This window comes from Littorina saxatilis, linkage group LG8 (assembly GCF_037325665.1).
Source record: "Littorina saxatilis isolate snail1 linkage group LG8, US_GU_Lsax_2.0, whole genome shotgun sequence".
NCBI classification, from domain to species: domain Eukaryota; kingdom Metazoa; phylum Mollusca; class Gastropoda; order Littorinimorpha; family Littorinidae; genus Littorina; species Littorina saxatilis.
Genome location: NC_090252.1, coordinates 16585328 through 16598167, shown reverse-complemented (window position 1 = coordinate 16598167; position 12840 = coordinate 16585328). Strand labels below are relative to the sequence as shown.

Below are 12840 nucleotides of genomic sequence, written 5' to 3'. Positions count from 1 at the left end.
TTATAATGTTTCAAAACAACCTTCCAAAAAGGGTTACCACATCGTTTCATTAACACATTTGCATACTCGGCACCCACTTTAAATATGTCTTTCATTCCAGGTATCATATCAAAAATAAGCTTTTTTTTACATCAAATTCAAACATCTTTAATCTGCGAATCCAATGTATCTTTACTGATGCCACAAAAGTATACATTACAATTATATTCAGACCACCATTGCAATGGTCTCCGACGCGATGACGTCACGCTCCGCGCAAATCGGCATTGTCTCCCCTACATGCGGGAAAACAAATGGTGGCTGTTGAGATAGTAGAGCACTAGTAGTCGCGGCCACATTCGATTCCAGGGCAAAAATGGTAAACAGCTGTTGTGTACGGAGCTGTCACAACCGGTCCGATCGAGAAAAGGAGAAACGTTTCTTTAATGTACCGACAGTTGTCACGGGAAAAGGAAAGGAGATGGAAGAACTGACCTCACGGCGAAGAAGGGAATGGCTGTCCCAAGTTCAGCTCAAAGGACTAACATTCGAGTTGAAGGCAAGAAGAACTGTCTGCTCTGATCACTTTTTGAATGGTATGTATGTTTTTGAAGAAAAATCGTGTTTCTGTTCGTGGGAGAGAATCAGTTTTACGATATTAGTTACAGAAAGCGTTGCATGAAATAAATTGAAAAAAAATTAAAACTGGCTTTTGTCAGTCATTGAACGAAGGCTTGCACACAAAGCAGATTTATTAAAACTGAGTGACGGTTGTCATAACATTAACCAGTTTTGGGGTGACAATCAGATAGTTTAAAGTTCCTGATGAAGTGCGCAGGACAAGGGATGTGTGAGATGGTGTGTGACTGTGAGACCGTGGCTCTGTGTGTGTGTCACTGTGTGTGTGTGTTGCCAACCGTATCTGTGTGTACTGAATGTATGCATACTTTGATGGGATAACAAAGAGAGCACAAATGGTAAAATGTTATTTCAAATTTGTTTTTAGGAGCACCTGCCTACATCCGTGATACCAACAATCCGGACTGGAAACCGACATTGAAGCTGGGACACAGTGACATCAAGGTGGTTGATAGTGACCGGTACAGCAGGCTGTGTCAACGCAAGGTTACAAATGCAGCTGCCACATGCACATCAAGCCAGTCAGTGGATGAAACTACTGAGGCTTCAGTTTACATTGAAGGATGTGGTAGTGGGCTCAGTATCAGCAACAGTGGACTGGAAACTGCCCCCCCTGACACTGATGATGATGGAGGGACTTTCAGCCAAACCGACATTGCTTTCAGCACACTGACGGCTGAGGAAGAAATAATGCTGAGAACTGAACTAAACAGGCTTACTGTGGAAAACTGTGAACTGAAAGAAAAACTGGCAAGCAAAGAAATGACCCTGGAATCATTAAGAGAGCGAGAAGATTCTGTCCGATATTTTACTGGACTGGCAGACTTTTTGACGCTGACTGTTGTGTTTAATTTTGTTCGTGGTAGTATGTCATCAGATAAGAGGCGTGCCCTCTCAGCATTTCAATCACTGATGTTAACACTCATGCACATCAGATTGAATACTCCCCTGCAACATCTTGCTTATATTTTTTGTGTTTCAAAAACTACTTCATCCAAAGTCTTCCATGAAACAATACATGTGTTGTATCACAGACTGAAACCTGTAGTGTTCTGGCCTGACCGGCAAAGTATCAGGACAAGCCTACCAGTTCAGTTTTTGGAGTATCCCTGGAAACGCTGTGTCTCAATAATTGACTGCTTTGAGATTTTTACTGAGAGACCTTCCACTTCAGATGCTAGCGCACTCACATGGTCAAATTATAAGCACAACAACACCATAAAATACTTAATCTCAATCACACCACAGGGGCATATATCATTCTTATCAAGGGGTTGGGGTGGTAGAGTGAGTGACAAGAAAATAACTGAGGAGAGTGGATATTTGAATCATCTTCTTCCAAATGATCTTGTATTAGCAGACAGAGGATTTGATATATGTGAACTCGTTGGGATGAGGGCTGCGGAAGTAAAGATTCCTGCCTTTACCAGAGGCAAAGCTCAACTGACTGCTTTGGAAATTGAATCAACAAGAAGTCTGGCACATCTAAGAATACATGTAGAGCGTGTGATTGGTGTGTTGTGTTCCAAGTATACCATTCTGAACAGCACTATCCCCACAGAGCTTCTGTTTGTACGTAGTGGTGAACAGATTACTACACTTGACAAAATTGTCACAGTTGGTAGTGCTTTAGTCAACATGTGCCCAGGAATCATTTGAGTGACAGTTGTGAATGTCAATTTGCAAAAAAGTGAACTGTGTACATGTGTATTGTAACAATAAATATAAACTAAACACATGATTTTCTCTTGTGTAGAAGTTTTGTATGTAGAACTGTGCAGTGCAAATGCATTTATATTAATCTTGAACAGTTAAAGCTGCTCAGAACCAGCTGAGTTTCTGAAACTGAAAGATTTGTGAGAGAGGCAGAGATAAAAGAAAGAGGTCTGAGTCTGACTGTGCACTGGAACCTGCCATGAGTGACCATTACTGAGTGGAAAATTACATACAATCAGTTACCGCATCGCTGTGCAGATTACGTGTTCAAAGTTACAATCTCATTGGTCATGACACTGCAAGTTCCGTTGCATGAGTAATGTTAACTAAGTGTATGCAGTTAAGTGTCACAAAAACTGATATTGCACTGAAACTCTTATTTAATGATCTTAATTTCATACAACATGCATAAGCATGATCACATCTGAACATCCTCACATGCTCTTTGTTGCTTTAAACAGACATGCTCACACACATGGTAATTGGTATACAACTTTTTGATGACACGTTAACATAATTATAATGCTATGAAAAAGTTAACGGAGTTTGCACACTGGATGGAGTTCACAAATGGTTTATACAGATTGGCTAATTTGAAATCAAGTCCTTTGCACTTTGTTACAATTAGTACATGTATGTATAGACTGATAAAGGTTCTACTGTATGACCAAGGGAGATAAATATTGCAATTGCAGTCTTCATTTCAAGGCTTTTTTCTGCCTCTTGTCAGAACGTGAATTTAATGTTGGTGCACACTGTGAACAATACCACGATCCGGCAGGTCGCCTTTTCAACCCAACACAAGCATAGTGAAACCACTCGAACACACAGTTCTCATCGTCACATGCAATCATACGTCCATGTTCTGGCTGCTGGCAAACACAAAACAAGCGATCTGCTTCATCGTCACTGTCACTTTCAATAGCAACTGCATTTCCTTTTGTTGGTGACACTGACCGGGACCGCTTCTTTTTGTCCAGAGTGGGATTAGTGGGTAAGAGTGCAGCCGACACTGGCTGATGTTCCATCCAGTTGCCAACAAGCTCTGGTAAAATTGCTAATTTAAACAAATGCTGAGCTTTAACAACACATTCATCCCAAAACACTTGATTTGGGAACAAACGCACAACATAGACATCCTTACATGTCCAAACAACAAAGTCACAATATGCACTTTTTGTCAAAAATAACTGCGCCTGACACTGGTAGTAGTAAGAATGATTCTCTTTCAAAGAGAGTTTACCATCAACATACTGCAGGCAAAAAGATCTATCGGCCTGTGCTGCATCAACAATAGTGTTTATTCGGTGATTGTAAGGGCATTTAATTTCTACACACCCAATGCCATGGCAGTCGCACTCCACAATAGCATCAGGTGAGGCTCCCATAAAGGGAAAATCTGGTGGTACATGGAGTCCGCTCTCCCTGATTTGCAGATTTGTGTGTTGACCTCTGGCGAGAGAAATGTAAAGTTCCTTTGCCTTACCCTCATTGTCGATGCCCCAGTTTGTTGCTGTGCTGGTAAATTTAACCTTCTCAGGGTAGCAGATCTTGTAAAGCAAGGACTTGGCCGGCTTCCGTGGGTCTGTGTGACATGCTGCATGTAAGTTTGATGCTGTTATTCTTCCTGCTTTTGCCAGAAACCAGGTTGTGCACTGGGCTTGTTTTCTGGTTTTTTCTTCCAGCAGTCTGCTCTCAGATTCACTTATTTTAATGGCCAATGATCTGCTCTGCTGTTGAAGTTCTGCCAGAGGCAAGCCAACAGACTGCTGCTGGCGTAGTGTCCGAAGGCTGGCTGGCACTTCAGTGGTAGCGGTTTCATCTGCCTTGTAATCGCCACAGTAGGCTGGCAGTACTTTGAGGACATTATGGTCAGAATTTGTTAGCTTGAGCTGACTGAAGAGGTCATTCAGTTCATTTGCATCGGGTACATCCACCACTGGAAGCTGTTTGAGGGTGCTGAATGCTGGTGCTGCAGCTGCAGTCCCATCATCAATTGACTTATCGAGCTTGTCCTTCTTTGCCTTTGCCGAAGAAAAGTCAATTTCTGCAGCAGGTTTCGGCGTTACAGCCTTGACTCCTTGCGGCACTTTCCAGCAGGCTTTCACTCCAGTACATGTTGCCTTCTCTCTTGTGCGGGTGTAGGCATCAATGGTAAAACAAAGTGCACCAACATGCGTACAGGTTTCCCCCACACCAGCCATGCAGGTGCAGTGGGCAGAAATGATTGTTCCATCAGGTGATGCAATCAGCCATGGGGTGAGCGGCTTCTCATTTAGCCTCTGTGAGTGCAGTACCTGTTTGACAAACGGATTTGCACATAATTTTATATTGGAGTTATGTGACGCAGGTGTACACAATTTCATGGGCCACAAACTTTGAGTAGGCATCGCACGGTGAAATATTGTCCGTGCAGTGCAGTGCTGTCACGTGTGAGATGTGACCAATCAGAGAAGAGTATTAACTGAGGTCGCGTTTGTAGAGACGATAGACAGCAGAGCTTTCCAGACCGTTGAAAAGACAAGACGGGTCTCCTGTTGGGTAAAGTTTCTCACCGGGCGCTAGAGGTCGTTGGACTCGTGCCGCGGTATTGAATCGCAGGATTCAACTGCTGTGTTTACAGGTATTTATTGAATTGATATTTTGCTCGGAGATATTATTTTGCTCGGAAATATTGACTTGAGAAATGACCGGGAGAGTCATGTGTGAATTGGCTGAAAAGCGTGCGCTGATGTCAGCCATTGTTGAAAAGGGAATGTTTACATGTTTTTCGGAAATGAAGTCGCTTATGAGTAAGCGGGTGTATATACTGTAACCGCATAAGTTAGTTGACGGTAGTGATAAAGAATGTCAGAAAAGTTTATTCAAGTATGGAGACTTATGGTAGTTTAAACTTGTGTATTTTAGCATCCCGGGCCGAGTGGGTCGCGGAAGTGGGGAGACGAGACGGGAGGTTCCGCCCATTACGTCCCGAGCCGTGAGTTGCGGGAGCGCAGGAGGGAGTCAGCGTGAAGCGCTGTAGAACGGGGACCCCGTCCCATTCCACCACGCGAAGATAGTTTGCGTGGGTGGGGTGGACCAGTACGTGCCACTGAATGTGTGAGTACGACTGGGAAAAGTTAACCAGCGAGATAGCTGTGCGGAGATACGTTCCCCAAGTAAACAAACACGAGACGTAGAGCGTTCGTGGTTTTTTTATCTGTGTGTAACAGAAATGACAATTGACAGAAGTATTGCCTGAGACAATGACTTCGTGTGTAGTGAGACAGACAGGCTCTCACGGAACAAAGCTTGAAGTGTTCTACGTGTGTGCACGTGAATTATAGACTGCATGAGAAAGTAACATGTGTGTATTTCTGTGCAGCTAGATTTCTGTATATTGACAGAAATAGAACTTTCATGTTGAGTGAGAGTGATTTGTAGAATGAATGGGAAATAATATGTTTATGTTGTGTTGATTATTTCAATAGAGGTACATGGGCAAAGGGCTGTAACCGTGTTCTTGTCTTTGTGCCTGGTTGGAGTGTTGTGTGTGTGTGTGAAGGCTAGGTAGTAAACAGAGAGAAGCACGCACAATTTCTGATAGGAGTAAATATACATACATACAGACATACACACGTAAATTCCAGCCGTAACAACCTGTTTGATGAAAAAACCGTCTGTAATTATGTTGGACAGAGAATTCAAATGATGTGAGTGGGGGCAGATACAGGGTGTTGGATAGGGCATTGAAACAGCAAAGCAGTCCAAGAACTGCCACGGTTCAGCCTATACAACAACAAAAATTTAAAAAGTGTACCAACCTACCGACTATACAATATTTTTTCTTATGTTAAAACAAGCCACAGTCTTAATTCTTGCTCTTCATTTCCTACCTGTCAACTGCAGGCAGACACTCCAAGTGTACTTCAGAGCAGAGTACAAATCAGCCATTCATTACATCAAAACATACCACAGTACAGTATTAATACCTGTCATAGTTTTGTGTAACCTTATAAAAACTTGTGCTAAAGTTCATTCTAGCCAGCACTTCTGCCAGTGACTGAGTTTCTGACAGTAAGTTATCATTATGTGGTGAAAAAACATATTTGACATACTTTGGTGGACACAATTCTAGGCTGCCACTAGATTACTGTACACAGGTCAGCTAGTTCTTTCCACACCCGATCATGACCTTGAGAGTACACAGATTTTTTTAAAAAAACTCTTCAAATACACACCTTTGCAGAAACAACAGCATTTTGACACTGGTCTGGTCTGTAAGACTGAACATCTCGGACCCATCCGGAAACGAAGAGCTTGTAAGATTTCATACTTTTGTAGGCCTTGAAATCGTCTGTTGTGTACGGACTCTTGCCGAACACGAAGTAGTTGACCATGCTGATGTAACTCACGTCTGGAAGGTCGTCAGGGTTCGTTGACCACGAATGCCTTGGTATTTCATATGGGTCAATGCCATCGATGTCAACTAATTTCTGTGCATATCGCCCTTTAGCCACTGGCATTAATTTTTCCGCGTATTTTTTCGGCTCGCCCACTCCGCTTTGTTTCTCCATGAGTGTAACGCGCTCTATCATAGATCAGTGTAGCTACCGCTAGTAGGGGAGATCACTCGCGCAGCCTTTCGATCGCGTCGGAGACCATAGGGTCTGCAAACGACATTACGCCGAATCTTTGCAGGTTTACTATTCCACAGGAAGGAATAAAAGGCTGCATTCACTTCTCGTAAAAAGTCTTCGGGTGGGTCTGGCAATACAGTTAATAAATAAACCAGTTCACACTATTCCATTCCATGCACGCTCAGCTGGAGTTAAAAATAGCTCGCCAAAGCAACCTTTATCCCGCCTGTTACTCTCTCCCTTCCCCCTTCCCTGTCTTTCCCACACATTGCCACTGGCGCTTGAACTGAGAAATGCTGAATGCGCCGCGGGCGGCTAGCAAACCCAGCGATAAGCTGATGCCGAAAGCTGGCTCGCTCGCTGTGTACTGGTAATCAGTCTGTGAGCTGCCGATAATAAACACAAAAAGCCTACCTGACAGCCACTCCTGTACACGACTTTTGACTTGTATCATTGCAGCGCCATACAAATTGTCATCGTTTGATTAACAAAATCTCGAACAATTATATAGTTAGAATTGTCAAACCACAAAAGTTTGATGAAGGCATGTTTGACCTAGCTGTTGTGTGATTATTATGATGTTGCGACTGTTTCAACACACAGGACAAGCAGGCTTAACGTCAACGAAGTTTTAGAGGTCTCGCGCAGTCAGTCTTCATCGCGCTCTCTGGCCACTTATCGGACACTGGTGGCTTCCAATGATGTTCCTGGTGGTGTCAGTGGCTGTCTTGAATCGATCTCGAAGACGTTGTGGCAAGAAATTGCGATATTGTCTTATTTGGGGTAATGCAAAAAACCCACCGCGTTGCATAACTGCAGTGCTTCCAATGTCAACAGACCATTGCTGAAGGTGATATACTGTTGACATATGCACGTTTAAAACACATGCCAGCGCTTCTGGATCACCCCCAGCTTTAAATCGACCTGGCATTTTGGTGGTGTCAATCTTGACATCCTGGCTGTTTCAAAAGTGAGACTGGCAGCAAGCGTGACATGGTCTCTTTTGGTTGCTAATGCATTAGTGAACACATCTCACACATCAGATTTCTCCTGCTCCACTTGCACGTGCTGCGAGCGCGCATTATGTGTTTAACGTTAAACCTGCTTGTCCCGTGTGTTAAAACAGTCACAGCATCAAAATAATCACACAAAAGCAAGGTCAAACATGCTTTCATCAAACTGTTGTGGTTTAATAATTCTAACTCTATAATTGTTGGAGAATTTGTCAATAAAACAATGACAATTTTTTTCGCGTTTCTTTTGTTGCTCGGTATAGTTTTGGGAACCGATCCATCTTTCAGAAAAATAAAGAGATAACTTTGCAGAATATTGTTGTTCTTTTTAAAAAGGTCACTGGATGCAACATCAGAGCAAAGTTTTCAAATGTATGATACAGATTTGATTTTTTGGTAGATATATTGATAAGCACAGAATAGATTTCAGAAAAAAAGGCAAGTTTTTGTAATTGACAGAAGAATCTGAACAATCTGAAGAATCTGAACAATGAAGAATGTGTCACTGCATAGATAACGAGAAAAAAGCATGAGCACAGCCTTTCAGACTGCTTGGGAGTAAAAAGGCAACAAATCTGTGTGTCAAAATGCAAGGTCGCATGGTCATGTTCTGGTAATAAAAACGTTGCTTTTTTGGTACATTGAACTGTAAAACTGTCCTTATTTGTTTGGTTTGATGACCTCCTGTACTTTGTGTTGCAGTTAACAACACCAGCACAACCCCCGGGGACACGGAATCCAGTTCATCGAGCACTCTGGTCATCGGTCTGGGTGTGGCAGGTGGTGTGTGTGTCGTCATGGCAGCAGTTGGGTGTTACTGCTTTAGGAAAAGTAGGCCAGGAGGTCAAAACGACGCCCCTCTAGCCAATGCCCCTCCAGCCAATGCCCCTCGAGACAACGCCGCTCCAGACAACGGCCCTCAGGGTGCTGATACCGCTGGGGCATCCACAGACCAGACTGTCCCCACCACTCCTGGCGCTGAGCTCGACGAGTCCAGTGTCGCTGGTTCAGAGGCCAGTGAAGCTAGTGAAGGCACAGAGGACACTGCATCACAAGTAACTGAAGTTTGAATAAGAGCCTGATTAATATCCATTTTCATTTTCCATCAGTTAACCATTGCTTATGAAAACATACAGCACACACCCATAAAAAAAATAAAACCAAACACTTTTTCCCTGTTCGGGCAGTTAGAGGCATTTATTTGGTTCATTATATCCCGCAGTGGACACACTCAATCCATTATAACTTAAGCGTCAACGATTACAGATTCTGTCTGTACAAATTTGATTCAACCCCTGAAAACGCTACACACAAGAACCATTGACATGTATACAACTTCTGGCTGAGCCAAATTATGCAGCTGATGTGATACCAAGTTGGACTGTTTTATAATGTTTTAGATAGACTGGAGGTTGATAGTATTTGACTCAATATGCATCACCCCAGGACGTCCTATATATATTAAAATATAGATCGATAGATAGATGGAAATGTAAATACATAATTGAATCAGTAAACAAAGTCATGATCTATGCATGATTAAAACAGTAATGATGACAGAAATGAATACATAAACAAATGAATAATTACACAACTGAATATATAAACAAATGAATAACTAAACACATGAGTAAATAAAACATAAACAAAATGAATAGACAGATACCTGAATAAATACATTGGTAAGAATTAAGGACAAATTTCAGGAAAGAATGTAAAAAGATGTAAAAACAAGGCAAAGTACACATTCGTATTCGACCCACTTTACTTTTTACACTTTTGCATGACATTTCAATCATAGACAAGAGGCGAAGCCATCAAGGCTCACGTAAGAAATCGACAAACAGTAACACAAACTCAATCACTCCATCACACACACACACACACACACACACACACACACACACACACACACACACACACACACACACACACACACACACACACAGAAAGAGCATAGGTGAAACTGTGCAATAAAGCGAGACACTAGATCTAGATCTGTCTGTCTGCATGGAGCCTACTTACAGGGACACGACTGTCAACTAGTCTCGGCCCGCTCAAAATAATAATGACCGAGACTTTCAGTACTTCCTTCGCGTAACGTCTAACCCTCTTACGTCATAATGTGACGTCAATGTAATGTGACGTCTTCAAATGTTAGAGTTTCTACCACAGACATACACACTCACATACGCACGCACGCACGCACGCACGCACAGACAGACAAAGTTACGATCGCATAGGCTACACTTACGTGAGCCAAAAATGCATATGTAGCGTATTCAAAGATGGTATTGCCCGTCTGGCCCTAGATATTAGCTGAGAACAAACAAACTCAAAACGTCCCAATTCTTTTTCCTGCAGCTGAAACTTAGCTTTACTGCCTTCTACACGCCGTATAAACGGTTGCACCGACTGAAAGCCGCGGGATCGGTTGCATCGACTAAAAGCCGCGGGATCAGGACACGCGAGGTGAGTTTCTCCACAAAATTACAAATCTCTTCTCTTAATTAGTAGATTATCACATAACTTTTGTTTACACTTTGAACTTAGGTGTTGTGGCATCACATCATCGATTTTTTTTCATTGATTGCATTTACGTGGGAATGTTGAACTGTGATTATTTACACTTGTTCAAGCGCATTTGTGTAAATTTTGACTTTCAACCTTCACCACTAAAAATCAAGCTTTCGAACAAAGCTACAGACAATTAAAATGTAATCAATGATTATTTATTGACCATTGGGTTAAATTTTATTAGCTAATGTTACGTAGTTACTTCATATTTTACAGATATGCAAGGACACTAAACAGTTTGACGGTTGCACACCACGGAAAATCCTTGTACAGGCCGGCTGTGCGCCACGGTAGTCATCGGTTGTGCGCCGTGGAAGTAATTGAAAGTTGAAAAGGTTTACTTTAAGGCTGAAAAATCGCTTCTGAACATTGTACAACAAACATCAAGCCATGTAATGGTGTACAGTGGCCAGCAAAAGTATCGCACCAAATGGGAAAAACGGAAATGACTAAAATTGCTTTGAACGAATCGGGAAATTACCTCACATTTTAACGGTCCTAATTAGATATGTAAGAACTCTTCATTTGCTAACAGATTTGATATCACAAGAAAGAGGGGACTTTCGTCTTTACTATGTTAAAAATTCCTGATTGTAGTATACTTGATTGTATTAAAAAGACCGTTTGAAAAGTGTCTAAATTGTCAGACCTTTCCTCTCTTGCTATGTGGTGCAATACTTTTGCCGGCCACTGTACAGGTGGTTTGACCCGGATAGTGTACAGTCCCAATAGTTTCATGGAGACACGCACTTTTTTTAGGATGGTACTCGCACTCTGATACTGTATTTCTAATTTTCTATGGCAGATGGAGTCCGGCCTCTGAAATCACCTGTCGACTGCATAAACCATGGATGCGAATCAGCCCTGCTTCATGTGCATGGTATTGTTCTGAAAAATGTGAAGAATTCATCACCGCTATCGATCATGCTTTGTCATTACACCCCACTGAAAATGTGAAGCTTCGTATTCTTCGGCTTGACGATAAAGCCGGGGTATTCAGATATTGTTCAAAAGACTTCGAAGTAATTAATTCCAAAGACAGTAGCAGAGGGATACCACATTGTTGGCCATAAGAATGAAACTATCACAATAGAATGCAAAGCCGACGAATGCAAAACTGGCGAATGCAAAGCGGACGAGAACAAAACGGACGAACCAACATCAAATTCGGACAGTGATGAATCAACTGGGGTTTCTCGTCATGGGTATGCATGTGCTGACTCAGCAGTCGGGCACAAGCAAAACTCTTGCCGCATTTGCTGCAGACAAGAAGTCTTGGTTTTGTCTTACAATTGTGGCGTGTGAGGTTCCGTTTGCTTTGGAAATACTTGTTGCATTTTTTGCATCTGTGTGGCTTTATGCCTTGATGACCAATATAGTGAGTGTGAAATTCAGTAATGTTCATGAAAGCTTTATCACATACCCCGCACGTGTATCTTGATCCCGTTTGAAAGCCGTGTTCTTGTCTCCTGTGTTCTGTTAGACCAGAAGCATATTTGTAACTTTTGCCACACTCTTGACACAGATGACGCTTGCCTAAACTCCCAGACGGCTTTGATGGTGTTGATGTCCTTGTGGGTGGACCTATGGTCTGAGCTTGCCCTTGTGAAAGAACAGCGTCCACAGCTTCCACCATCTCTTCGCTAACATCAAGATAGCTATCCGTCGTGACACCAGAGATCTCCATTCTGCAACCTCTCTGCCGGGATCGGTGGGGGGTGGTAGCCCGCTATCGTGGGGGTTGGGGGTTGCAGAGAAGCAAAATTTGGAGTTATCGGATCGTACAAAAACGCACAGAACATCGGCAATAAAGGTGGTGGGGGACTATAACAACATAACAAAACAAAAGCTGAGACATTCACCAAATATAACTTGATATTACTGGCAAATTTAGAAGGACAATGTCCCATGGTGCACAACCGCTGGCAATCAAATATTGTCGCGACGTGCAACCATGCTCTTCCGCGGTGTGCAACCGTCAAACGTTTGGTGTCTTTACATATCCGTAAAATATGAAGTAACCATGTAACATTAGCTAATAAAATTTAACCCAATGGTCAATAAATAATCATTGATTACATCTTAATTGTCTGTAGGTTTGTCCGAAAGCTTGATTTTTGGTGGTGAAGGTTGAAAGTCAAAATTTACAAAAATGCGCTTTAACAAGTGTAAATAATCACAGTTCAACATTCACACGTAAATGCAATCAATGAAAAAAATCGATGATGTGATGCTACAATACCTAAGTTCAAAGTGTAAACAAAAGTTATGTGATAATCTACTAATTAAGAGAAGAG

The 12840-nt window shown here is 42.3% G+C and overlaps 2 protein-coding genes across 2 annotated transcripts; one reads left to right on the top strand and one right to left on the bottom strand.

Moving 5' to 3' along the window:
* Nucleotides 1-227: 227 nt before the first annotated feature.
* LOC138972912 (uncharacterized) lies at nucleotides 228-2970 on the top strand. Its single transcript, XM_070345578.1, has 2 exons — nucleotides 228-575; nucleotides 986-2970. Exons 1-2 carry the CDS (start codon nucleotides 356-358, stop codon nucleotides 2275-2277), a joined length of 1512 nt encoding a protein of 503 aa, XP_070201679.1. The 5' UTR covers nucleotides 228-355; the 3' UTR covers nucleotides 2278-2970.
* Nucleotides 2971-2979: 9 nt separating this feature from the next.
* Nucleotides 2980-4637, bottom strand: LOC138972913 (uncharacterized). Its single transcript, XM_070345579.1, has one exon. It carries the CDS (start codon nucleotides 4536-4538, stop codon nucleotides 3033-3035), a length of 1506 nt encoding a protein of 501 aa, XP_070201680.1. The 5' UTR covers nucleotides 4539-4637; the 3' UTR covers nucleotides 2980-3032.
* Between the last annotated feature and the right edge of the window lie 8203 nt (nucleotides 4638-12840).

Excerpts from the sequence above, each read along its gene's own strand:
- LOC138972912 (XM_070345578.1), top strand. The coding sequence starts at position 356 with ATGGTAAACAGCTGTTGTGTACGGAGCTGTCACAACCGGTCCGATCGA. Across the intron at positions 576-985 it reads CTCTGATCACTTTTTGAATG|GAGCACCTGCCTACATCCGT; the intron begins GTATGTATGTTT and ends ATTTGTTTTTAG.
- LOC138972913 (XM_070345579.1), bottom strand. The coding sequence starts at position 4,538 with ATGGCTGGTGTGGGGGAAACCTGTACGCATGTTGGTGCACTTTGTTTT.